Here is a 26307-nt window from a genome sequence, read left to right as displayed (position 1 = left end):
GACTGACACCCGCAGCTGGCGACGACCCTTGCCAGTCATGCTGCCTCCGGCTGCCTTTTTTAGCCACGACATCTGACCCCGGCTTTGATAGAAGCATTCAGGGAGAGGTCCCGGGGAGCGCCTGGAGGTCCCCTCCCCGTGCCCTGCGGAGAGCTCAGGATGAGGGGTGGGGGAGGCACTGGTCCTAGAACTGCCAGAGAGCGCGCGTTCCTACAGCCCAGTCGCTTCTCTGCGCTGCAAACCCATCCTGGTCGCCCCAACGCTGCCTGCCTCCGGGCTCCCCCATTTTGCAGTTCGTGGTGGCTCCTCTGGCGCCCCTCCCCACCCCCACCCTGCAACTCCGCTCTCCTGGACCCACTCCAAGTCGGCGGCCCGCGCGCCTGGCCAGGCAGGGGTGCGAGCTGATGGAAGCTCGAGGCAGGGGGCCAGGCAGGGGACCCGGCGCTCACCTCCCTCTTCTGCCCCGCTGTCCGGCTCGGCGTCCGAGGAGTCGGGCCCGTCCCCGTAGTCCGCTAGCCCCACCAGCTCATCCTCCTCGTCGTCGTCCTCGTCCTCCGGCTGCGGCTTCCCCAGCACCTGGCTCATCGCGCCCACGGCCAGCCGTCCCGGGGGTGGAGGGGGTCCCTGATGGTGGTGGGGGGGCGAACCTCCTGGCCTGATGCCCGCAACCTATTTCTGAATTGGGGTTTGTCCGGAGGTTCGCGGGAGCCGGCGGGGGCGGCGCTTCCCCCGCGGCGGTCGGCGTCCGGGCCTGGGTCCCGCGGTTCCCTGCGCGCCCGGAGCCCCCTGCCCCGCCCCGCCCCGCCCGGCCGCCTGCCGGCGGAGGAGTCAGCCGGAGCGCGGCAGTTCCTCCCTCGAGGAGGGAGAGAGAGATTGCGTGACCCAAGTCACCTGACACACACTGTCACACACTCACACACACACACACACACACACACACACACACACCCCGCACGGGCGCGCGCGCGCGCTTTCCCGGGCGCAAGCACAGCTTGTTGGGGCGCTGAGCCGAGGCCGCTCACACACACTCAAGGGTCAGCAGGGCGGCGAGGGGCCCTCCACCCACCCAGAAGCGCACACAGACACACGCCGGTACCCAGGGCCCCGGGACGCTGCGCAGTCACCCACCGCGGCTGCGCGCGCCGGGGCCCCCACGCGCCCCTCCTGCACGTGGTCCCTGCACAGGCTGCAAGCTGGGGGCTGTACACCCTGAGAACCTCCCCCACCCACCCCTGACACACACACCCTACCTTGGGCGGCCTTCTCTGGCTTTCAGTTCTGAGCGAAGGTTCCAGTCCCAAGTGGGCTGCCCCTACAACACTGCTGCCCCCAGGCCCCCTCTCAGAGTGGCGTGCCTAGGACACCCCGTGGATGCTGAAGCGCCCCAAGAAGAAAACTCATGAGAAATGCACGTCAGAGGCGGCGCGGTCTCCATAGCAATTGCCTTTTAGTGCGCGTTTATGGTTCAAAGTGCTTCCCACCAAGAAAACGCATGTATTCGCTAATCTGGCCTACCCAGCTGTAAATATTTCTGAAAAAATAACAAGCCTCGTGGCTGCCTAGCCTGAATAATAATTCCTCTGCAGTGTTTTGGAAAAGATCTTAGGTGTAGAAACTCTAAGGGTTTATTCATGGCCACCTCCTCCTGTCTCATTGTTGCATAGGCTGTAATCCCACATCTCAAAATAAAATATTTCAGGCGGGAAGAGGAGGGGTGATGGTGAGGGGAGACAATTCTCGCATAGGAATAGCAGCAATGTGGGGGTGAGACTAAATCCTGCATTCCTCCACAAGCTTTTCTCCACAGGACATACTGTACCCACCCTTTCTGGATGCTGCAAAAAAAAAAAAAAAAAAATCACGTGGATGAACTTCCTTCTGTCAAGCACAATGAGAAATAAACCAGCTGGCCAGCATGGTGATCCAGCTCCTACAGGTGCCAGCAACTCAGCAGGTGGTGTGGGGGAGAAGAGGAGGGGGTAGGGAGCTGAGACTGGAGGCTCTTGAGGCCCAGGATGCTGCCTCAGTAGGGAATTTGTATTGAGAACCTACTATGTGACAGGGTGCTGGGCTAAGAAGTGGGAATGTGTGCTCAGGATAATGTTCCTGCCCAGAAGAAGCTCTCAGTCTAGCAAATCATGACTCATGTCCTGGATTTTGCAGTAGCTTTGGGTGTTGAAGTTTGATGCAGACAACTTCTAGGAGGTGGCTGCTTCTAATTGGGAAGGTCTTGGGATTTTCCAGGTGGAGGCAGTATAACATGTATGGCTGTATGGGTCAAGGTCCTTCCCAGAAGGAAAACAGATGGCACTGCAAAGATTTTAACTTAAAAGACTTTAAGTGAAGGGATGTGGGCAGAGTTTAGTAATCAGCACAGGGATTAACAACAGTGGGAAGAGATGATGGGAAGAGATAAATTAATAGGAGTAAAGGAAGGGAGCTAGAGTCCTGAACGGAGAGCACAAAACAGGAGCCATAGCTGATGAGGAAGCAGTCATTGCCAGGACCACCTCTTGTCAAGGAGACAGCAATAGGAAGGAATACCTGACTTCTCTCTCCTCCCACCCTCCATTCTCCTGGAAGAGCTTCCCATTGGCCAAACCCCACTGCATACCAGAGGGCAAGAGAGCCTGGAACCTAGTCCAGGACACAGAATTCAGGCAGGGAGGGCCGAGTGTGGGTTCCAGTGGTGAGGTGGGGTAGAGGGCAAGTAGTATAACCAGCATAATAAGGTTCTACTTGTTCTTAATCAGACGAAGTTATTCTAGGGATGACTTTCCTGGTCCATTTTCATCCATTCTATTTAAAGAAGTACCTGGGAGGAAGGTGCCCCTGAAGTGAGTTTAAGATTTTCAGCTATCCCAGAACAAACCTACCAGCCCAGGAAACCTAGAGCTGGCCTGATTCAAACTGCAGAACGGTATGTATGTATGAGGCCCTAGAAGTCAGTCCAAGGTCAGCCCAGACTGTCAGGGCCGGTTGCTGAGTGTTTATGCTGCAGAGACCCAGGGGCTCAGGTAGGACAACTCCTAAGCCGAAAGCTCCTCTGTGCCTGAGACCCAGAAAGAATGGAGATATCTGATGGTCCTTTGCCTTCCCCCAAAAAAGAGATCCTGCAGGAGGACACCAGCAGTGAGTGGAGCACACCCTAAGATATTTGAGAATTAGGCCATTCTTGAGGGGAAAAAAAGGAACAAATTCACCAAAAAAATCAACAAAAGCCAAATCCTCAATTATGCTCCATCCCAAAATAGATAAGAGTCCTATACAGGTTTAAGAGATTCTGATTCACTGTCATTTCAGAAATATGCAGTATTGATAAAGTCTGAGTGAACAGAGCAGGAAAAATCTTGATTGCTTTCATTCTTTTCTGTTATCATTCCAATACCATTAGCTTTCAAATAAGGAATGTGTTGAAAATTATCTTAGAAGTTCTTACATTTAAAAAGTCGTGTGTGGATTCTTTCAGAATTTAAAGTAGAAAGACACTGAAAATTGAGTCTTTGCAAAATTCAGTGTGGGATCTGCTCAGTGAATTGGCCACTGCCTTGACCAGTCTGGTCTTGAGCTCAGGCTCTGTCTGTGACATCTCCCTAGGAGGGCATTCTCAAGAATGTGAGGGTTTGTCTCTGGGCTACTCAGTTTTTGCTGTTGTATGTAACCACGGCAGGTTGCCATATACGTGATAGGTGCTTGATAAATGTCTATGAAATGAATGAAAGAAAAGAAGGGAGGAAGTTACACAGTACATGGCCAGGTCTTTACACAGACCTGGCATGTTTTTGAAAGAAACTTCAGGAAGAAACAGAACCCAAGTTTCATACTTACTCTAAACTCTGGGAAACACAATAGTGAGGTAAATATGAACTCTGCACTATAAGTGCAACCAGAATGAGCTGACATGCGAGAATTGATGACTCTTAGGCCTTGATCCCTTCAGGACTGCCTGAAGATTGGAAGGAATTACAGTATAAAGACTACTGAATGCTTATTTTTACTAACTCTTCCTTCTAAAAAAACTCTTAACTTTCAGAGACATTTTGTAACATCATGAAAGATAAACTTTATCTATTGCCCATTAAAATTTACCAACTAATATTTATTGAGATTCTTCATGAATAAGACACTGTTCCAAAATCATATTACCTTCAAAATATTCCCATTAAGTAATATTGTTGTCCTTACTTTATAGATAGGAAAACTGAGATTAAACAATTCGCCCCAGGTAACATGTGGGGTGGATGGTGGAACTATTTTGGAACTCAGCCAGACACGAAACCTTATTCTTATTTAATGACCTAAAACTAAAGTCAATTACATTATGGCCTGAAACTGAAAAGGCGGGAGGGGAAGGGAAGAGCTGGTTCCCAATCTCCAAGGTAAAGAAGCAAAACACACTGACACTCAAAAATAGGTCTGTTGTCTCAGGCTATTAACTTATGGGATTCACTGAAAGGAAGGGAAAAAAAAAAAAAAACTGAAAAAGCTTCCTCACCAACAAAAGTTAGAAAACCACTTGTCATAATAACATTCTTGATCAGCATCACTCCGTTTATCAGGAATACAAATAGCAAGTGATTTAGTACCCTTTCTGACTTATATGGCTCTATTGTACTAGATGCTAAGCCAAAGTATAACATCTAAGAGTATTTTTGTTTAAAATTTGAACTTTAGAGGCCAGAAGTTTGTGCCCTTATTTTAATGAATTATCTTGCTGCTACCAATTAGATGCCTTGTGACAAGGAACATGAGAGCTATTTAAAAGAGACCTGAATAGGACAAGCAATTAAATACAGCCTGCATCCTGCATCTTAGGGTATTTTGAGGCATCTGATGGCATTGTGCCTGGTTCCTGGGATTCACATGTTGAAAGCCTTTCAGACTTTAAAAAAAAAAAAAATGTATTTAAGGCCATTAATTCCCTCTTGAAACAAACAAAGGAAAGAGCCTTTTATAGAATCTTGCTGGACTCCTGCTAATAACCTAAGGAAGCCAACCAAATTTTTCAAGAGGGCAGCTCAGAATCTCTAGATCTTCTAAGATAGTTGATAACCTGATGAAATCATTTTAAAAAATCATTAGCTCATTTCCACTGAGACAAACCATCGTTAAAGAAATTTTATTAAAATAATGTTTTGATATTTTAAAAACGTGTTTATCGTATAGTAGTCAAACACCATAAAAGAACATCCAATGAAATGTTAGTGTCTCTCCCTCCCCTAACCTACAATGTTCTGGTTCCCCTCCATAGAGAGAGATTCTCTACTTTTAAATGTGCAAACATATTTGTAGCCATTATAGACACTTGCATTTGATAACTTCATCTCTGTAACAGTCTACAGAAATTTTTTTTTAATGAACATGAAGACAATTAGATTTTTAGGGCTGTGCTTTGAAGGAGATAAATAGGGAGATGAGAGAGTAACTGGGGATGAGAGAAGCAGCCTGATTTAAATAGGGTCACTTCAAAGACCTCTCCAAGGTGGTGACATTTGAATTGACCCTAAGGAGGAGACAGCAAAGTGAAAGTCCAAGTGAGAGAGTTCCCCTGGAAGGTATCTCTGTAGTTGGAAAAACCAAGGAGAAGGAAGGGGGCTTGGTGTTGGAGGAACAAAATGTCAGTGTGATGAGAGTGGGGGAGGGTGGTAGGCACAAGGGTCAAGTAGTCTTTTCAGCCAGGATGAGGAGTTTGGATTTTATTCCAAACGCCACTGGAGCATTGAAGAATTTTAAAGACAGAGGTGAAATGTGTGGTTTACATTTTCTAAAAGCTCATGCTAGTAGATTGTTTCCAAAGATGGCCTGCCTATTTTCTTCCTCTTAAATGTGGGTAGGCCCTGTGACTTCCTTTAACCAATAGAATGTGGCAGAGTCACAGTGACACTGCAGTATCTGAGACTGGGCCGTAAAATGCCTTACTGCTTTTTCACTTTCTTGGAAACTTGAGCTACCATGCAAAGAAGTCTGAATGAGCTTGCTGGAGAGGCCCCATGGACAGAAAGTTCCTGAAGGATGCCAGAGCACAGGAGTAGAGAGGCCTTAGCATTCCAGCCATCTGAAAAGGGCCAGATATAAGAGTGACACCATCTTGGACTCTCCAGCCCAAATTGCAGCCACACGAGCAAGTCCAGCCCACACTGCATGAAACACAGACTTGCTGTTCCAGTTGAACCCCTGTAGCCAGCCCACAGAATCATGAACAAATAAAATGGCTGGGTTTTTTTTTTTAACCATTTTAAACCATTAAGACTTGGGGTGGTTTGTTACATAGCACAGATAACTGACGTACCTATTTTGGCTGATGTGGGGAAAATGGATTGTAGATTTTGGGGTAGAAGCATCAGTATCAGTTAGGAGATCACTTCAGTAGTCCATAAGTAAAATGAATGGAGACAGTGGAAATTGAAAGAAGTGGATAGATTTGATATAAATTTTTGGAGGTAGATCAGATTTATTAATAGCTTAATTAACATGGATGTTCAGGGAAAGGACTCCTACGAGCCATTTGGTTTGAGCAACTAGATGTATGGTAATGCCATTTATTAAACTAAGTAAGACCCAGATAGGAACAGGATTAGGGGTTGGGAGGTGAATCAAGCTCCTTGATTTCTAACATTCTAGTTACTATATATTGCCACAGGGTGATCTACCTTAATCCTGTAATTTTGGCCATTTCTTAGATATCTGTCATGTTGTCTTTGGCATAATAATGAATTTTTGCAACTACAAGCCATAAATGAACTAAAGATAACATTTACAAAAGTTCCAAATTAGTGGGATGTAATTGTTACATATGGACTTCCATAAAAAAAATTAAATTTTTATTCCTGTGGACTTTTAAGGACAAGCTTCTGACATAAGTGGTGCCGTAACATGAGAACAGAAAGCTCTTGATGGTAGTCAGCCAAAAAGAGATACTAACAGCTCCACATGCGTCTGTAGATCAGTTTGGACTTGGCAACCCCTTCCTTGGCTGGGAGAGTTACACGAACCTCAATGATACAAGAAAGCAGATTCTTCAAGATAAATGACCTCATTAAATTCTACGAGAACAAGAGAGTTTCCAAGATGGTGGAGTCGGAAGACCCGGAGCGCATCTTCTCTCATGGGCACACCAAAGTTACAGCTGTTCACAGGGATACTGTTGATGAGGAAGACCGGAACCAAAAAAGACCTTCCATAACTAGAGTTATAAAGAAGGAACCACAACAAGACAGGTAGAAGGGGCTAAGTCCCAGTACAATTAAGACCCATACTGCCGGGTGGGCAACCCACAACCGGGAGAATAATTACAATTGTAGAGTTTTCCCAAGAAGCAATGGATCTGAGCCCTACATGGGACTTCCCAGCCAGAGAGTCCTGCACTGGGAAGATGAGCCCACAGAAAGTTTGGCTTTGAAGGCCAGTGGGGTTTAATTTTGGGAGAGGCCGAGGGCTATGGGAAACAGAGACTCTACTCTGAAAGGCTCACATAAAATCTCACATGCTCCAGGACCCAGGGCAGAAGCAGCAATTTGAAAGGAGCCTGCAGACCCACCTGCTGATCTTGGATAGTCTCCCGGAGAGGGAGAAGGCAACTGGAGCTGACCCTGGGCACATAGACACTGGCGGCAGCCATTTTTGGGAGCTCATTTTACCATGTGGATGCTGGTGCTGGCAAGCACCATTTTGGAATCCTCCTCTTTTGGAATTCCTACCCACCAGCCTGTAGGCACCAGTACTGGGATGCCTCAGGCCAAGCAACTAGTTGGGCAGGGACACAGTCCCACCCACCAGCAGGCATGATCAAGTGGGATTTATCCCAGTGGTGCAAGGATAATTCAACATCTGCAAATCAATCAATGTGATACACCACATTGACAAACTGAAGAATAAAAATCATATGATTGTCTCAAAAGATACCGAAAAAGCTGTTGGCAAAATTCAACATCCATTTATAATAAAAACTCTCCAGAGAGTGAGTATAGAGGGAACATACCTCAACATAATAAAGGCTATTTATGATAAGCCCATAGCTAATGCCATACTCAATGGTGAAAGGCTGACAGCATTTCCTTTAAAATCAGCAACAAAACAAGGATGTCCACTCTCATCACTTTTATTCAACATAGTTTTGGAAGTCCTAGCCACAGCAGTTAGAGAGGAAAAAGAAAAGAGCCCAAACTGGAAGGGAGGAAGTAGTACTGTCACTGTTTGCAAATGACAAGATACTATATAGAGAAAATCCTAAAGACACCACCAAAAAACTACTAGAGTTCATTGATGAATTCAGTAAAGTTGCAGGATACAAAATTAATATACAGAAATCAGTTGCATTTCTACACACTAACAACAACTATCACAAAAATAAATTAGGTAAACAATCCCATTTACAATCGCATCAAAAAGAATAAAGTACCAAGGAATAAAACTAACCAAGGAAGGTAAAAGACCTATACTTGGAAAACTATAAGGCACTGATGAAAGTAATTGAAGACAACACAAACAGATGGAAAGATATACCACATTCATAGAGTAAAAGAACTAATATTGTTAAAATGACCACACTACCCAAGGCAATCTACAGATTCAATATACTCCCTACAAAAATACCAATGACATTTTTCGCAGAACTAGAACAAATGATTCTAAAATTTGTAAAGAAACACAAAAGACCCTGAATAACCAAAACAATCTTAAGAAGGAAGAACAGAGCTGGAGGTGTCATGGTCCTGATTTCAGACTATACTACAATGCTACAGTAATCAAAACAGTATGGTACTGGCACAAAAACAGACACATAGATCAATGGAACAGGATAGAGAACCCTAAAATATACCACATACTTACGTCAATTAATATATAACAAAGGAGGCAAGAATATACAGTGGAAAACAGACAGTAGTCAAAAATGGTGCTAGGAAAACTGATAGCTACATGTAAAACAATGAAATTGGAATATTTTCTAACACTATATGCAAAAATAAACTCAAAATAGATTAAAGACCTAAATGTGAGACCATAAGCCATAAAACTCCCAGAAGAAAATATAGGCAGAACACTGTTTAACATAAATCATAATAATATTTTTTTGGATCTGTCTCCTAAGGCAAAGGAAACAAAAGCAAAAATAAGCAAGTGGGACCTAATTAAGCTTAAAAGCTTTTGCACAGCAAAGGAAAACTATCAACCAAAGGCAAAGATAACCTACTGAATGGGAGAATATATTTGCAAATGGTATGAATGATAAGGAGTTAATATCCAAAATACATAAATAGCTCATACAACTCAATATTAAAAAAAAAAACCCTGTTTAAAAATGGGCAGAAGATCTAAATAGACATTTTTCAAAGAAAGATATACAAATGGTCAACAGGCCAATGAAAATATGCTCAACTTCGCTAATCACCAGAGAAATGCCAATGAAAACCACAATGAGATATCACCTCATACCTGTCAGAATGACTATCATCAAAAGGAACACAAAAAACAAATGTTGGCAAGGACGTGGAGAAAAAGGAAGCCCTTGTACACTGTTGGTGGGAATGTATATTGGTGTAGCCACTGTTAAAACCAGTATGGATGGTCTGCAAAAAACTAAAAATAGATCTACTATATGATCCAGCAATTCCGTTGCTGGATATTTATCTGAAGAAAATGAAAACACTAATTTGAAATGATACATGAACACCAATGTTCATAGCAGCATTATTTACAATGGCCAAGATACGAAAGTAACCTAAGTGTCCATCAACAGATGAATGGATGAGGAAGATGTGATATATATATATGTATATGTATATATACATGTACACACAGTGGAATACTACTCAGCCATAAAAATTGAAAATTTTGCCATTTGCAACAACATGGATGGACCTGGAGGGTATTATGCTTAGAGAAATAAGTCAGACGAAGACAAATACTGTATGATATCACTTATATGTATAATTTAAAAAATACAACAAACTAGTGAATATAACAAAAAGAAGCAGATACAGAGAACAAATTAGTGGTTACCAGTGGAGAGAGGGAAGGGAGGCTGAGGGGATCAATAACTTGGCCCTATCAGTAATCCATTCATGGCACACAAGTGGTGGTGGCAAACCAGTTGGGAAGTTCTGTTTAACTGAAGTTGGGGTTTTCTAAAGTTTTCAGTAGAACATATCCTCATGGATACAATATACATAACCTTTCTAAGTGGAGGGAGGCATGGAGGGAAGGATGGATAAAGCCTGATCATACACCTATTGGTGAATTCAGAATTCTGTCATATTCAGAGCATCCTAGTAAAGGCATGTCAGGGTATCACAAGAGATAATCAAGGCTTCATTAGAAAGAGAACTTGGTTTTGCTTCTCTCTGTACTTCTTACTTCATTCTTCTCTCTGCATGAAAACTGGCTTTCTGTGCTTCTCCCACCAGATGGCAGGAGATGGCTGCCCCACCTTACCAGGCCCAGTGATAATGGACTCAGGTTCTGGAACTATGCTACCTGAGTTCAAATCCTAGCTTTACAACTAACTAGCTGTGTGACCTGGACCAGGAAACTTAACCCCTCTTGAGCCTTGATTTCCTCATCTCTAAACTGTTGATAATGTTTTGTACATCAATAGGGTTTGGGGAAGAATTAAATCCATTAAACTATGTAAAATCATTTTCAAAGGTGAGCACTATATAATTTTTAGCTATTACTATTTTTGATTCCCAGGCAAGAAAATCTGATTGGTTCCATTTGGGCCAGTGGTCCACTCCTGGACTGATCCCATGGTCATACTTTACATAGCTCCATATACTACTACTCCTTCAAGCTACATACCTCAGCTATCATTTAATATTTGACTGAGGACTGTATTCACCACTAGACTCCAGGACCATCTGCTTGTGCTCACCATTTTACTCTCAGGGCCTAACGCAGTGGTCAGAATCTCCGTGAAGCACAATTCTACGGCACACCATTGACATTATATTTTCTATGCAATATGATTGCTTGATGGTGGCCCAGTCCCAATAAATATGCTGAGTTAATGGTCCAACCCACTATGGCTGGGGGTACAGCTATAGGCTGCAGGGGTCTAACCTAATGAGTGGGGAGGCAGCTCTTAACAAAAAGGGGATAAAGCTGAATAGAAACTTCCAAGTATATCTACTATGTGCCTCATGTGGCCAGGCACAGGGAATACAAAGTCAGACAAATATCAGGCAGACATTGTTGGCAGTATAACTTCCCCCTCACTTTGTCCTTAGTTTGGCATCTCTAACTGTTCGTGGGTATCAACATATGCAGGGAAGGAACCCCAGGCTCAGAGGTTGAATCATGATTGGCTTACACTGGGTATGGTAACCACTCTCTCACCTTTGTGGCCCAGTTGTGATCAATGACATGTAGGAAGAAATAGATTTAAGGGGCAACTGAGAAGACTTTGTTTCCAAATGTAAATTAACACAGTGAGAAACCCTGCCCCTTTCTCCTGACTAGATGTCAAACCCAAAATTTTTATGTTTAAAATTATTTATTCATTCAATTATAAATGATATAATTATATCATTTATAATTGATCTCTCTACTATTTTTGGTAACTTGTTATGAATCTGTCATTATCTCAAAATAAACAAAAAATTTTAAAGATACAAGGGTTGGTAAATAAGAAATAAAATATTACTTTCAGGTACATAGTAAACTAAAGAATTGAGGGGTAAACTTAGTGGTAGAGTGCATACCTAACAAGCACAAGGTCCTGGGTTCAATCCCCGGTACCTCCATATTAAATAAATAAATATGTAAATAAACCTAATAACCTCCCCTGCCTCAAAAAAGATTAAAAAAAAAAAAAAAGAAGAAGAAAACTAAAGAATCTACAAATTACTTAAATTAATAACAGAATTTAGCAATGTTGCTGGGTATAAGCTCAATAAGCAAAGATATTTACATTTTTCTTATTGACAACAAACGTATTTTCAGAGGATATCACTTGCAATAGTAACAAACAAGATAATTAAGACTAAATCTCAGATAATGAAAAACTGTAAACCTTTTGAAGTCACTAAAATTTGAAATAAATGGACAGACATGTTCATAGATAGGAAGATTCAATAGTATAATACTCTCCAAACTTCAGTAGCAACAAACAGTTTAGTTTGTACTCCCCTTACATAAGGGCTGCAGACTCCCTGGGGCAGAACAGAATTGTAGGCTGGGAGCCTTCCTCGTATGCTGGGAGGTTTAGGGGTCTCCTTTCATTAGATGTCCAAAGACTGTGCCCACTTGGAGACGGGAAAGTGTGATCTCCAAGCAGCTCACCTACTGCCTGCTTTGACTCTCACGAGCCAACAGCTACTCATCCCACCCCCAACCCCCAGCCTCGCTGTGCCTGCCAGGAATTCCCATTAATTAAGGTCTGGGAACAAATGCAGACCGGTTAGCTCCCAGGAGCATTCACATGCCTTGCAGGCTGGCTTCTGTTCCTTTTGGCAGAATTAAAGTACGATCAGCTCTGACTGCCCACGAATGTAACTTAAAACTCCAAGCACAAGGAGACATCTAGACTTTGTGGTGACATCATTAAAAGCCTCCCACAGGAATGGAGTGCTTTGTATCTTTGCAGGTTTATTCAAGGGCCTAGCTAGGAAAATTCTTTAATCTGGAAAAGAAGGAAGAGAAAAAAGAAGGAAGGAGGGAAGGAAGGAAGGAAAGAAAGAAAGAAAGAGAGAAAGAAAGGGAAAGGAAGGAAGAAAGAGAAAGGAAGGGAGGGAGGAAAGGAAAGGAAGGAAAGGAAAGGAAAGGAAGGAAAGGAAAGGAAAGGAAAGGAAAGGAAAGGAAAGGAAAGGAAAGGAAAAAAAAGAAAGAAAGGTTGCTTACCTTGACCTCGGGAGAAGGGAGGTTTCACCTAGAACTCGGTGGTGACCTGCCTGGAGAGAAATCCAGGGCTGATGGGCAGGGAAAGGGAATGTGTTCTTCTAACAGCTCCAGATGGGGCGTGACGGGGATAGGGACAAATCTGAAGACGGCCTAAGGACACTCAGAAGAGAGGTTTCACACTCTGCCAGGTAAAACTCTAGTTGTGACTATGGGGTTGGGAGAAGCCCCGATGTAGGTTAGGAAAATCAAGCACTTACCCTTCCCTGGTATGGAAAGAGCTGTTTGGATTTCTCCTGCCTAACGTTCCCTGAAGGAAAAAGGGAGACAAACATCTTAAGAACAAGAAGAAACTTATCAAGTTCCTTTCCCCCTGGAAACCAGGCCTATTTCAGAGGAGATCAGAAAAATCCAGTTGAAATAAACTCAGATAAGCCTGAAACTCCATTCTAGTGTTCCGCCCTTCCCTGCAGCTCTCCGTGTTCGGAGAGCAGACAACCTGTCAGGTTCTTCAAAAGGCTGAAAGAGGTCCCATTCACTCATTCATTCAGCAATAATTTACTGAGTGCTCGCCATGTTCAGGGGAACTCGTCTAGATACTGAAGAAATTGCTGTGAAAAACAGACAAAAACAAACCAAGTTAATGGTACGTACATAGAGTGTGATTTGAATATAGAAGTGAGGAACGTTCAGTGCTTTCGTCTGTTTCATACGGGATGCTTCCGACAAGCTACTAACAGACAAGCTGTTTGGAATACAGGCTTCCTTTCTTCTCTCCCGCTCTCTAATGAATCTGGATCATTCATCATTGTTCAGTTTCCATTGAGCCATCCCAGTTAAGAGACCTACGAATGTACTGAAATACTCACTTGGCCACAGGTTGAAGGATGGTTTCTCTCTCTTCCCGAACCCCTCCTCCCTCCCATAAACCTCCAGGCAACGCCTGCCCGGAAAATGCGACTGCGTCCCCCGTTCCCCTCACTCTTTCTAAGGAGGGCGCGGAAGGGGCAGCGGCCCAGCTGAGAGCGGGCTGCTGACGGCGGCGGCCAGCCCCAGGGCCTTGGGGAGCCCACCTCCTCGCGGGCCGCCGCCGTGCCCTGGGCGACCGCTGCGGGGCGCTGCGGCCCCAGCCTAGGAGGACGGGCGGGGCGGGGCGGGGCGGGGCGGAGGGCTGAGCGGACGGCGGGCGCCGAGGGCTCTGCCACAGGTAACCTGAGGGAACGGGGAGCGCAACCCTGCGAGCGACGGCAGGAGGCGGCGGCGCTGAGCGGCGCCGAGGCCCAGGGGCCGCGGGAGCCAGCGGAGCCCGTCTCCATCGACTCCCCTTGCCCCTCGCCCTGTCGCCGGCATCGGTCCCTGCGGCACGGAGAGAAAGGTACGTGCGACCTCGCCAGGTCCTTTCGAGACCCTTCTTAACCTGAGGGCCGGCGCCCCCTACTCCTCGAGGAGGGGGTGGACCCTGATACGCAGAGGACGATGTCTGGGGTGAGGGCGCCCCCAGATTGCTGTCTGCTTGGGGAGGAGTCCCAGACGGAGCGCGCTGCCCCCTTTCCTGCGGCTTCCGGGAAAGCCGAGGCGGGAGCAGGGGTCCATCCCGGGGCACCTCCCCTGTCGCTTTCCTTTAGTTGCCTCCATAGAATATAGAACTTGGTGGGGGGCGGGGGGCAGGGCGCAGAGAACTTTCTCGTCTTTGCATGTCCCCATTCTCTTTCTCCAGTGAGCTCAAAGAGTTTGAAGAAAGTGGTGGTGGGGGCTGGAGGTCCCCAAGTATTTCTTCCGGACGTGGAGGCAGGCGGTCTTCGGGCGTAAAGGAGGGTCCTTTCTGGTCACCTAGCGTCCTCCGCTTTCCCCGGGCCTGCAGGCCGGCCTCAGAGTGACCGAGCTCGGCTTGGACGCGCCAGCAGCCTGCGCCCCTCCCTCAGCCCTTTGAGGACCGCCAAGGGGTGTAGGCGCCGGAGGGTGGGGGCTGTTCTGCCCTGGGGAGATCCGCTCTGGCTGGAATTAAGGTCTGTAAAGAGTTAGCAAGTGGCGTCTCCCCGGGCCCGAGGAAGCAAGCGCGTTGTCTGGCTTGAGTTCAGACATCAGCTTACCGACACTTGTCTTGGGAATTTCAGTGTGGTGCTTCCGGTAGATTTGAGGGGCGGGAGGGGAAGTGGAGCATTATTTGTGACCCGAGAGGAGCTTCAGTTTCCTAAAACTGGTCAAGAATGTTTTCCCTGAAGTGTGGTGAGATGGTTTAACTGGTGATTGAGATCCCCTTTGGGGCCAAGAGATTGAGTCTTAATGCCACTTGTTAGGTGTGTGACTCTGGAAAACCCATTTCTTTAAACCTAAGATTTTAGAATTGTAAACTGTGTATAATATTGCTGTAGAAATTAAATGAAATGATTCAAGTAAAAAAAAAAGGCTCGGCATCGCTCCTCTGAACTCTAAGGATCCTTTTTGTGAGCCTGTTGGGTGATGATATTCGTTCACATTTAGGTAATGTCTGTTAGACCAATGTAAGTGGAAAGAACTTGGACAATGAAGACAAACACATCTGGGTTCAGGATGGTGGTACAGGGTACTGATGGTGTCTGAGAGGAGATTTCCCATCCTTAAAACAGCAATAGCAACCTGTTGTTCTTGTGCTGTAGTAGGTGTGACTATACATGTTTATCATCCATCATCTCTAGCAGGTGCTTAGCATATGGTAAATGAAGAATTTTTTTTAAAATAGGGATATAAATTAAATTTGGAAGGTTTTCTGCACTCTAGGTCATAAATGAGGAGGGGAGAGTGGAAGAAAGGTGGAAAGGAATAAGAGGCCAGAAAACAACTAATTGCATATTGTTGGGAGGTATAAACAAAGGGTGATACTGAAATGCTAATTTGTTAACTCCTTGTTCCGTGTTGGCACCAAAAATGAACCTTAGCTTCCAACTCAAACTCATCAACCTCTCCAGAGCCCCTCCAGATAAGCATATACTCCAAGTAAAAGCAGATGGCTTGTGATCCAACTCTGCTTAGAAACAAGGCACACTTCCAACTGCCAAGGCCCTCCCACATGGAAATTCTGGTGCCACCACTGTGAAATATATCATACATTCAGAAAGTATCAAATGGAGAGGTACAAGTTAAAGAGCAAGAACAGAAGTACCCATGAAGTACCCATGAAGAACTAGAACATCCTCAGAACCTTGCAGCCTGGAACACTCCTCCGCTTGGCATTCCACTTACTTTTCTTTCTCCTCCTGAGGAACCAACAGTCTGGATTTTGTGTTTATTTTCCCCTTGCTTTTCACACTTAGTGTCTTGTATGAGAAACTCTGTGGAAGGGAAGTTTCCAAACAAGCATTTCCACAGTAACCTAGAGCATTCCTGTAGAACTTAAAAGCAGGCTATTGAGAGTGGGATGCAAACCGCAAAGGAGCTGAAAGTATCAAAGTGCTGGGATGGGGGCAGTCTCTCTGTCTAGGCTTTCCCCTGGTTTCCTTGGCACAGGCTCCTTGGGTGTGTTCTGTCTGTGTAGGGGAGGCCCAGTCTCTTCCAACATAGCTTGGAGGCTGTAATTTTAAAGGCTTTGCTTGAGTCTCTAAGAATTGGAAAAACAGTAATTTGTGTGCATGTGTTTTAGAAGTTTTTTTATTTTAAATACCAATTATCCAGGAGACATTGTATGGGATTTAAAGGATTAAGCCGAGAGTGACCTTTAAAAACGGTTTTAACCTAAATTCCTCTTTCTCTGCTTATGATGTTTGTGTTAGGGACTTTGTTTTAAGTTACTTCTTTGCACTGAATCACAGCTTTCCTTGGTGAATCTTACACAACCCTTTCACTTCTTGGCTAAGGCAAAGATTCCTAAACTTGCTTCATGGTGCTGTTAGTATCTCAGTCATTTTTTTCACAGTGCCCCTAGATTTAAGTAGTTTACTAGTAGTTAGATCCAAATGTAGTATTTCTATCCTAACAACATAGAAGCTGTTTGAAAAAAATAATACACATAAACTGAGAGAAAAAAATTATATCATTCCTCAATAGCAACAATTACAAATAGGATGTGTGTGCCTATACTGTTCTTAGACTGTTTTTTTTCCTTTTTCAGTTTTATTAGGTAGAATTATAACACTTTGACTGCACATATGCATTATATTGTATGTAAATACATACTACTACTCAGACTTTGGGATCAGACTGGATACCACCATGCTTGTTGCCTGTTCCACATTAATTTTTCTGCAGCAATTGCTTTTTAATCACAGCAACCACTGAAAACCCAAGCTTTGCAGAGATATAATGTTACTGATAAGAACGTAATGTGATCTAATGGTGGAAACTGTGAACTATCTCCGGTTTGTAGGTTCAGTGGTGTCCAGCGTGTTGAGTACACTGTGTTTCCCTTGAACTTTTCAAATATCCTAAGCTGCCCCTGTGAATTTGCTACAACTCCCTGAGTGCCTGGTGCACAGTTGGGGAATTATTGGTCTAAGTTTAAACCCCCTTCCCGGGAGAGATCAGTTACTAAGGAAGGTGTCTGCCTGAAGTAGCCCCAAGTTAAACTTCTGTGTGGAGTGGGCTAAATCTTGGTTTTCTCCTCTATATTAAATGGAGTGGCTAGAGACTACCTCATAAGATCATTTCTTAATGATTAACTAGATAATGTACATAAAAGCATCTAGTAAAAGCCTGGAATATAACAGAGTCTCAGGAAATGGGAGCTGTTTTACAATTGTTAAGTTTAAGTAGTACTAAATGAATTTCCAGTAATAGATATATGCCGTTGCCCCCTATTTAAGAATAGCCAGTGTTTGAAATCTCAATTTTAGCAAATAAATTACGAGGTAATTAGTTTACATTATGAAATGATTTATCATTTTTCAAACAACAAACCCTAGTGTACCATTGTGACACTTTGATTTTTCACACCATCTTTGGAATACTCGTCTTCATTTGTTACCATGTGCCCTGGTTTGGGAAGGAGGGCATAACTGATTGTAGGAGGAAGACCTGAGCCTGGACCGTAGACTTCTAAGGAAGGCTCTTTGTCTTATGTCTTGGGAAGTTTGGACTTAGGTTATAGGCTGGAAAATGTTTCAGGTAGGATTTAATTTCTGCACATGCTTTTAGCACAGAGAGGCAGATAATCTTTTCAGATGAAACAGTTTTTATTAAATTGCAGAGCATCCCATGATAATTCCTATCAATAAGTGGTACTTGTTAATCCTGCAAGAAAAGATTGACTTAGATAACGATGTCACAAATGGCTGTCACCGTGCCTTCCAGGGAACATAAACCTTTTCTCCTTTGTCTTGTTGCTTGCCCAGACTCCAAGCCTAAGCTCAGACCTGGTGACATTTTACCAGTTTGTGAGAATACATTCAATAGTGATGTTTCCCTAGTATAGTTGAAGATTCTTGTTATTTTCTTCAGACATTTATCATTGGGAAGTCTGTACAGAACCATAGGTAATACTTCCAAATTGACATAAATTTTTTTTTCTGTTTGTTTTAGTTCATAATGTTGAGGGTTTTTTTCTCCCCTCTATAAAATTTGAATATATGTGTGTGTGTGGGAGAAACTATTTGATTCTCTTGAACTAATTGTTCTCTTTTTTCCATTTGATGCCCACAGATAAATTATCAGCATTATTTTTATTTAACATATTGCCCCCTTTTTTTAAAAAAAGAATTTCAAGTCTTTCCTTGGATTAGATTGATTATATTTGATACTCAACATTTTTTTTAAAGTATAGTTGATTTATATTAGTTTCAGGTATGTGACATAGTTATTCAATATTTTTATGGATAATACTCAACATCTTATGGTTTTAGGGTATAAAGTAGGAAACTGAATTGTAGATTTAAAAAATATAGGTTAGAATGAATTGCTTTTTTCTTTTTGTCTGCAACTTTTCCTTAAAAGAAAATTGAGAGTCACAAAGTTTAAGCATTCATTAACTATTGCAGTCTGATATTGTAGGCACAGAGTGCTTTGGGAAGTGCTTGCCTCTTTTTTTTTTTTTTTAAAGGTTATGCTCCATTTATAGTTATTATAAAATACTGGCTGTATTCCCCATGTTGTACAATATATCCCTATAGCTTATTTTATACACAATAGTTTGTACCTCTTAATTCCCTACCCTTCTCTTGCCCCTCCTGCTCCCCTCTCCCCACTGACAACCACTAGTTTATTCTCTATATCTGTGAGTCTGCCTCTTTTTTGATTTTGTTTGTTTGTTTGACTGACAAATCCTGCCTCAGGTTTATTTGTACAAACAGCACAGGTAGACATGAGCCCCATGCAGACAGCAGCCCAGGGGTCACTCAAGTCCTTCTATCCTCACATCAATAGATGAAAGCCTCTACTCTGGAGACTTTGTGGGGGCCCGGGTGCCTTTGGGAGCCTGAGCCTGAGCTGCAGCTTCAGCTTCAGCTGCGGCCTTTGTCTGAGCCTTGTCCTTGGCCTTTGGCTGACAGCCTGAGACCCTTGGCGATGTGGGCAGGAGCATATTTCCCGAGCTTGGGGTGAGCAATGTAGGCAAGTCAACTGAGCTTGCAGCTGTTGCCCTTTGGGATCTTGGGCTTGACCTCCTTGGGCTTTACGAGAGCCTTGCTAGCCTCAGCACGTGCATTCATGGCCTTGGCGTTGTTGGCTGCATCTTCTTCAGGCCCTTCTTGTTGTGCTTCTTGGCAAAGCGCATGTTCCTCAGGAACTTGGGGTCCACCCTTTAAGAGATTTGTATGGTTGTGATCGAGGTTTTTTTGATGCCGTTTCTGTGCCATTTTCTGGAGTGGTTGTGTGTGTTGTGGTTCTTTGACTTGGCCATGTCTGCACTGGAGCTGGGACATTGCAAATCGCCTGGGACCGGAAGAGAAAGAGCAGTCTGCCTCTTTTTTGGTTATATTCACTAGTTTGTTGTATTATTTGGATTCCACATATAACTGATCTCATAGAGTATTTGTCTTTCTCTATCTGACTTATTTCACTTAGCAAAATGCTCTCCAGGTCCATCCACATTGCTGCAAATGGCAAAATTTCATTCTTTTTAATGGCTGAGTAGTATTCCATTATATATATATGTATTTTTATATATATATATATATGTATTATATATATATAACCAATCTTCTTTATCTGTTCATCTGTTGATGGACACTTAGGTTGCTTCCATATCTTGGCTATTATAAATAATGCTGCTGTGAACATTGGGGTGCATGTATCTTTATGAATTAGTGTTTTTGGTTTTTTTGGATATATACCCAGGAGTGAAATTGCTGGGTCATATGGTAGTCCTATTTTTAGCTTTTTGAGAGACCTCCGGATTGTTTTCCACAGTGGCTGCTGTGGAAAATTTATATTCCCACCAGCAGTGTGCCAGGGTTCCCTTTTCTCCACATCCTCACCAACTTTTGTTGTTTGTGTTCTTTTTGATGGTAGCCATTCTGAGGTGTGAGTGATGTCCCGTTGTGGTTTTGATTTGCATTTCCCAGATGATTAGCAATGTTAAGCATCTTTTCATGTATCTGTCTGCCAGTTGGAAAATGCTTGACTCTTAGTATTTTCTATAAAACTAGGAAAACATATGCAAGGATTAAAACATTTAATTTAAATTTGGGAATTTATTGTAGCTGAATGGACTTAATTCAATTTCTACATCAATGATTTGTCCTCAGTTCAAGAATGCAGATTAAGGGGAATATTTCTGTCTATGATAGTAAAAAACATTGTTTTTAAAAAAAATGATTTTAACAGAGGTACCAACAAATAGAAACAAGAATGGAAAAGTAGTCTGAAGTAAACTAATATTAATAAACAGGAACCAGAAAGCATTTTGGGAGGGCTTATTTTTGTTTTTGTAAGTACATGCTTTGAGAAATGTTTCTAAAATGAATGGATGCAAAAGAATAATTTTCCTCACAGATAAGAGGTGAATATAGAACTTAGTTCTCTTGAGGTTGTGACCTTTTCCACATTAGCTCCGAGAACCATGCTCTCTATCATCTTGGGTTGGATGAGGCAGTGCGAGATGGAGGGGCACATCCTGGGGCCTTGGGGAGGATGGAAGGACACCGAATGGACATCAGGAAACTTAGTGTAGTCCTGGCCACCAGCCTGCTGTGGAGCTGTAGACAATTTCTCCGAGCCTCAGTTTTCTCTTCACTAGCCGAGGGGAGTAGACCAAAAGATGACTTTTAAAAATGAACAGTTCTGTGAAATTATACATATTCATAGTGTAAAAGCAACACTCTTGTTCTTGCACAGTTTTGGAGACAGGTGCCCTTGAAGCAACCTGATGGTCTATGGGCCAAAGAGAACTAGTGAGATTGTTAACTTGATGGAACCTGATGATGTCCTTTTACTATGAACATCAATAACTTACTGTGTAGCATCCTGTAAGACTGTGTATGCATGTATTCATATTCTAGACTATAAACCAAAAGTACCACTTTATTCTAAAACTTGATTTCAAGGCCATAAAATTTATATTCCTATTTAAGTAAATTGGAGTTTTCAGTTTTTGAAAATATCTGCATTTTATTCTAATTCTAGGAAAGTCTCACAGGAATATGCTATATAAAGAAATTACCTCTAGTGGGGAGTTTTAGGAGTGGTGGGTTTTTCCCCCCTGTGTCTTTATGAGAATTTTAAAGACTTCTTACAGTGAACATATATTAAGTTTATTATCAGAAAAATAAACAAATTAGGTAGAATGCTTTAAAAATTACACAAGAAAAATTCAGTATTAGTCAAATGTATTAAAAAAGTACTTTGTTCCCATAGTGGAACTATTTAGATGTTCTAGTAACTAAAATATTTCACTAAAATGAGAGGTAAAAATGTAACGACATGAGATGGACCTATTTATCATGGTTATATGGTAGTGATTTGAATTTATTATTGTGTACAAAAAATAAACCAAATCATGTACAATTTGACTTGGAAAATTTCAGTTCAGATTTTTCACAAAACTAACTTACTTCTCTTTCTTTGGCAGGGATAACGTGTCTCATGCCAGTTTTTAAACTTATTTTTTAGCCGGAAAATACCAAGTGAATTATAAGTCCCAGCATGTAATTCTGAATTTGACCCAATTTAGGTAGAATGCTGAGATGCGTTGTATACTATTTTATATTATGCCATATATAGTATAAAATATTCAAGTACCAGAGAGCAGACTTCTTGAATATGTATATATTGATGCATTTGAATATCCTAGATATGCCCTGTAAATATTTGCAGCCACCTTTGGTTAAGAGGCATGGGCTTTAGAGCTGTTCTTACTGGGTTTGATGCCTGGCTCTGACATCTACTGGTTGTAAACATTTTGGCAGTTTACTTAACCTCATGCCTCAGTGTCCTAACCTGTAAAATGGGGATTTGAAACAGTTCTGTACTCTTGATTGTGGAGGTGGTTGCATGAATCTATGAATGTGATAAAATTCATAGAAAAACACACACACACACACAGAGAGTGAGCTCCTGGAAAAAACGAAATCCAAGTAAGTTCTATGGTTTATTTAGGAGTATTATACTAAGGCCAGTTTCCTTTCCAGTTTCCATACTACCATTGGGCGGTAGGGTAAGTGGGAACTCTCTGTATTATTTTTCATTGTGATAAAATATACATAACATAAAATTTACTACTTTAATAATTTTTAAAGTATGCAGTTCAGTGGCATTAATTATATTCACATTGTTGTGTAACCATCACCACTATCAATGTCCAGAGGTTTTTCATAATCTTAAACTGAAACTCTACCTCGTCTTTAAATGATACAATTAACCAATAATTTCCCAACCTCCTCTCCCCCAGCCCCTGCTAACCACTATTCTATTTTCTTTCTCTATCCATTTGATTATTCTACGTGCCTCATATAAGTGGACTCATACGATATTTTTTCTTTTGTGACTGGCTTATTTTACTTACTGTAATGTCTTTGAAGTTCATGTACTATTTTTGCAACTTCTATGTGAGATTAATATAAATGAAAAAAAAAATTCCACTGGTGGTGCCCCACTGCTGGGCTGTACAAAGGCACGGAGGTAAGGGACAGTGGAGGGTGGCCAGGAAAACCAGAGTGACATTACCTCTCTTTCCCTTCTCCTCCTTATCCGCAGTCATAGGAGAAGAGATGCAAGAAATACCTGTGTTCTCTCCTGTACAGGGAAGAGTCTGCATTATTTACTAGTAGGTTCCTATATCAACCTGAGGAGCAGCTATTAAATCTCCTACTAAAATAGAAATTCTTTTTTTAATTGAAGTATAGTTGATTTACAGTGCTGTGTTAGTATCTGGTGTACCACATAGTGATTCAGTTTCTTATACACACACATACACGCACATGCACACGCACACATATATATGTATATTCTTTTTCAGATTCTTTTCCATTATAGTTTATTATAAGATATTGACTATAGTTCCCTGTGCTATACAGTAGGACCTTGTTGTTTATCTGTTTTATATATAGTAATTTGTATCTGCTAATCCCATACTCCTAATTTATCCTCTCCCATCCCGTTCCCCCTTTGGTAACCTCAAGTTTGTTTTCTGTGTCTATGAGTTTGTATCTGTTTTGTAAATAAGTTCATTTGTTTCATTTTTTAAGTTCCACATGTAAGTGATATCATGTGATATTTGTCTTTTTCTGTCTGACTGACTTATTTCACTTAGGATACTAATCTCTAGGTCCACAATGCTGCAAGTGGTTTTATTTCATTCTTTTTTGTGGCTGTGTAGTATTCCTGTGTGTGTGTGTGTGTGTGTGTGTGTGTGTGTGTGTGTCTCCATTATATATATAATAAAATAATGTCCTTTTTATCTAGTTATCTGTCGATGGACATTTAGTTTGCTCCCATGTCTTGGCTATTGTAAATAGTGCTGCTGTGAACATTGGGATGCATGTATCTTTTTGCATTAGCATTTTCTCCAGATACATGCCTAGGAGTGGGATTTCTGAATCATATGGTGACTCTGATTTTAGTTTTTTAAGGAATTTTCATACTGTTTTCCATAGTGGCCGTACCAATCTACATTCCCATCAACAGTGTTTCTCCACACCCTCTCTGGCATAAAGTAGGAATTCTTAACCTGAAGTTCATTGATGATCTACAGATGCTTGAAGAGCTCCCAGAATTTAGGTGTAAGTATTTAAGTGAATGCTTATATGTGTACTTGAGAGGGAAGACATTTCATAGCTTTCATCATATTCTCAAATGGTTCCCTCACCCAAAAATGGTTAGTAAGCACTGCAAGAAAATATTGTTTACAGAGCTCTACCCACTCCACAACAGGCTCTCCCCCTTGGGTGTCTTAGCTCCTTTCACTTTTCTGGTATATCTTTCCCCTTACCATCCTCCAGAGGCTTTCTGTTCAAACCTAGGATAAGCCTGAATAGTTCTTTTCCCTGAGAGCCTCCAGCCATTCTCCTGCATTCTACAGACTCCAGGACCCATTCCTCAAGGGCCAGAGGCACTCAAGGGTGAACCATTGTGGAGTCCCCAGTGGGCAGATGTGAAATCAGAGTCCCAGGCTCACAGCTGCCACATCTGTCTCTGCCCTCTTTAGGCTCCAGAAAAATAGGAAGGTAATAATACTTGAGGTTACACTGCTATGGAAGACTCATGAAGTGGTACCAGATGGCTGAAGTTCAGTGGATTCTACCTTGGGGAATGCAAATTTAATTTTGAGGTTGTCTTCTGGTTTACATTTTATATTTTAAATGTATTATAAATATACAATACATTTCACTTTGTGGAGTATCCAGTGATTTGGGTGAGCTACTGCACGGATATATTGTTATAAAAGATGTTAAGTATCAGATTTATTTAATTATAGAGCTCTCCAGTCATTCAGATTGGTTTTTTTTTTTAACATTTTTTATTGATTTATAATCATTTTACAATGTTGTGTCAAATTCCAGTGTTCAGCACAATTTTTCAGTTATACATGAACATATATATATTCATTGTCACATTTTTTTCTCTGTGAGTTATCATAACATTTTGTGTATATTTCCCTGTGCTATACAGTGTAATCTTGTTTATCTATTCTACAATTTTGAAATCCCAGTCTATCCCTTCCCACCCTCCACCCCCCTGGTAACCACAAGTCTGTATTCTCTGTCTGTGAGTCTATTTCTGTCCTGAATTTACACTTTGTTTTTGTTTGTTTGTTTGTTTTTGTTTTTGTTTTTTAGATTCCACATATGAGCTATCTCATATGGTATTTTTCTTTCTCTTTCTGGCTTACTTCACTTAGAATGACATTCTCCAGGAGCATCCATGTTGCTGCAAATGGCGTTATGTTGTTGGTTTTCATGGCTGAGTAGTATTCCATTGTATAAATATACCACTTCTTCTTTATTCAGTCATCTGTTGATGGACATTTAGGCTGTTTCCATGTTTTGGCTATTGTAAATAGTGCTGCTATGAACATTGGGGTGCAGGTGTCATCCTGAAGTAGGGTTCCTTCTGGATATAAGCCCAGGAGTGGGATTCCTGGGTCATACGATAAGTCTATCCCTAGTCTTTTGAGGAATCTCCACACTGTTTTCCATAGTGGCTGCACCAAACTGCATTCCCACCAGCAGTGTAGGAGGGTTCCCCTTTCTCCACAGCCTCTCCAGCATTTGTCATTTGTGGATTTTTGAATGACGGCCATTCTGACTGGTGTGAGGTGATACCTCATTGTAGTTTTGATTTGCATTTCTCTGATAATTAGTGATATTGAGCATTTTTTCATGTGCTTTTTGATCATTTGTATGTCTTCCTTGGAGAATTGCTTGTTTAGGTCTTCTGCCCATTTTTGGATTGGGTTGTTTATTTTCTTCTTATTGAGTTGTATGAGCTGCTTATATATTCTGGAGATCAAGCCTTTGTCGGTTTCACTTGCAAAAATTTTCTCCCATTCCGTAGGTTTTCTTCTTGTTTTACTTATGGTTTCCTTTGCTGTGCAGAAGCTTGTAAGTTTCACTAGGTCCCATTTGTTTATTCTTGCTTTTATTTCTTCTAGGAGAAAATTTTTGAGATGTATGTCAGATAATGTTTTGCCTATGTTTTCCTCCAGGAGGTTTATTGTATCTTGTCTTATGTTTAAGTCTTTAATCCATTTTGAGTTGATTTTTGTATATGGTGTAAGGGAGTGTTCTAGCTTCATTGTTTTACATGCTGCTGTCCAGTTTTCCCAACACCATTTGCTGAAGAGACTGTCTTTATTCCATTGTATATTCTTGCCTCCTTTGTCAAAGATGAGTTGACCAAAAGTTTGTGGGTTCATTTCTGGGCTCTCTATTCTGTTCCATTGGTCTATATGTCTGTTTTGGTACCAATACCATGCTGTCTTGATGACTGTAGCTCTGTAGTATTGTCTGAAGTCTGGGAGAGTTATTCCTCCAGCCTCTTTCTTTCTCTTCAGTAATGCTTTGGCAATTCTAGGTCTTTGATGGTTCCATATGAATTTTATTATGATTTGTTCTAGTTCTGTGAAATATG

At 42.1% G+C, this 26307-nt stretch overlaps 2 protein-coding genes, 1 long non-coding RNA gene and 1 pseudogene across 6 annotated transcripts in view; 1 reads left to right on the top strand and 3 right to left on the bottom strand.

The window, feature by feature from the left end:
* Positions 1-972, bottom strand: part of RRAGD (Ras related GTP binding D) — a 35766-nt gene extending 34794 nt beyond the window's left edge. Inside the window, exon 1 of one of the 2 annotated variants that reach the window (XM_031456031.2) lies at positions 450-972. In XM_031456031.2, the coding sequence (XP_031311891.1) occupies positions 450-585 (136 nt within the window). In that variant the 5' untranslated portion in view covers positions 586-972. The remainder of the gene's footprint in view (positions 1-449) is intronic. The other variant, XM_064486864.1, reaches the window with a different exon arrangement.
* An 11564-nt stretch (positions 973-12536) lies between these two features.
* LOC135321595 (uncharacterized) lies at positions 12537-13735 on the bottom strand. 2 transcript variants are annotated; one of them, XR_010381463.1, is made up of 3 exons: positions 13489-13735; positions 13095-13144; positions 12537-12887 (listed from the first exon to the last, which is right to left on the bottom strand). It is a non-coding gene; the product is annotated as an uncharacterized LOC135321595 (long non-coding RNA). The 2 variants fall into 2 exon arrangements; XR_010381462.1 differs by lacking the exon at positions 13489-13735 and adding an exon at positions 13334-13485.
* Positions 13736-14011: 276 nt separating this feature from the next.
* Positions 14012-26307, top strand: part of ANKRD6 (ankyrin repeat domain 6) — a 196320-nt gene continuing 184024 nt past the window's right edge. The window contains exon 1 of one of the 2 annotated variants that reach the window (XM_031456043.2): positions 14012-14209. The gene's annotated coding sequence lies outside the window, so the exon portion shown is untranslated. The remainder of the gene's footprint in view (positions 14210-26307) is intronic. The other variant, XM_010987694.3, reaches the window with a different exon arrangement.
* LOC135321594 (large ribosomal subunit protein eL29-like) lies at positions 18876-19639 on the bottom strand (annotated as a pseudogene).

This window comes from Camelus dromedarius, chromosome 6 (assembly GCF_036321535.1).
Source record: "Camelus dromedarius isolate mCamDro1 chromosome 6, mCamDro1.pat, whole genome shotgun sequence".
Classification (NCBI taxonomy): domain Eukaryota; kingdom Metazoa; phylum Chordata; class Mammalia; order Artiodactyla; family Camelidae; genus Camelus; species Camelus dromedarius.
This window is presented reverse-complemented; position numbering and strand designations above follow the sequence as displayed.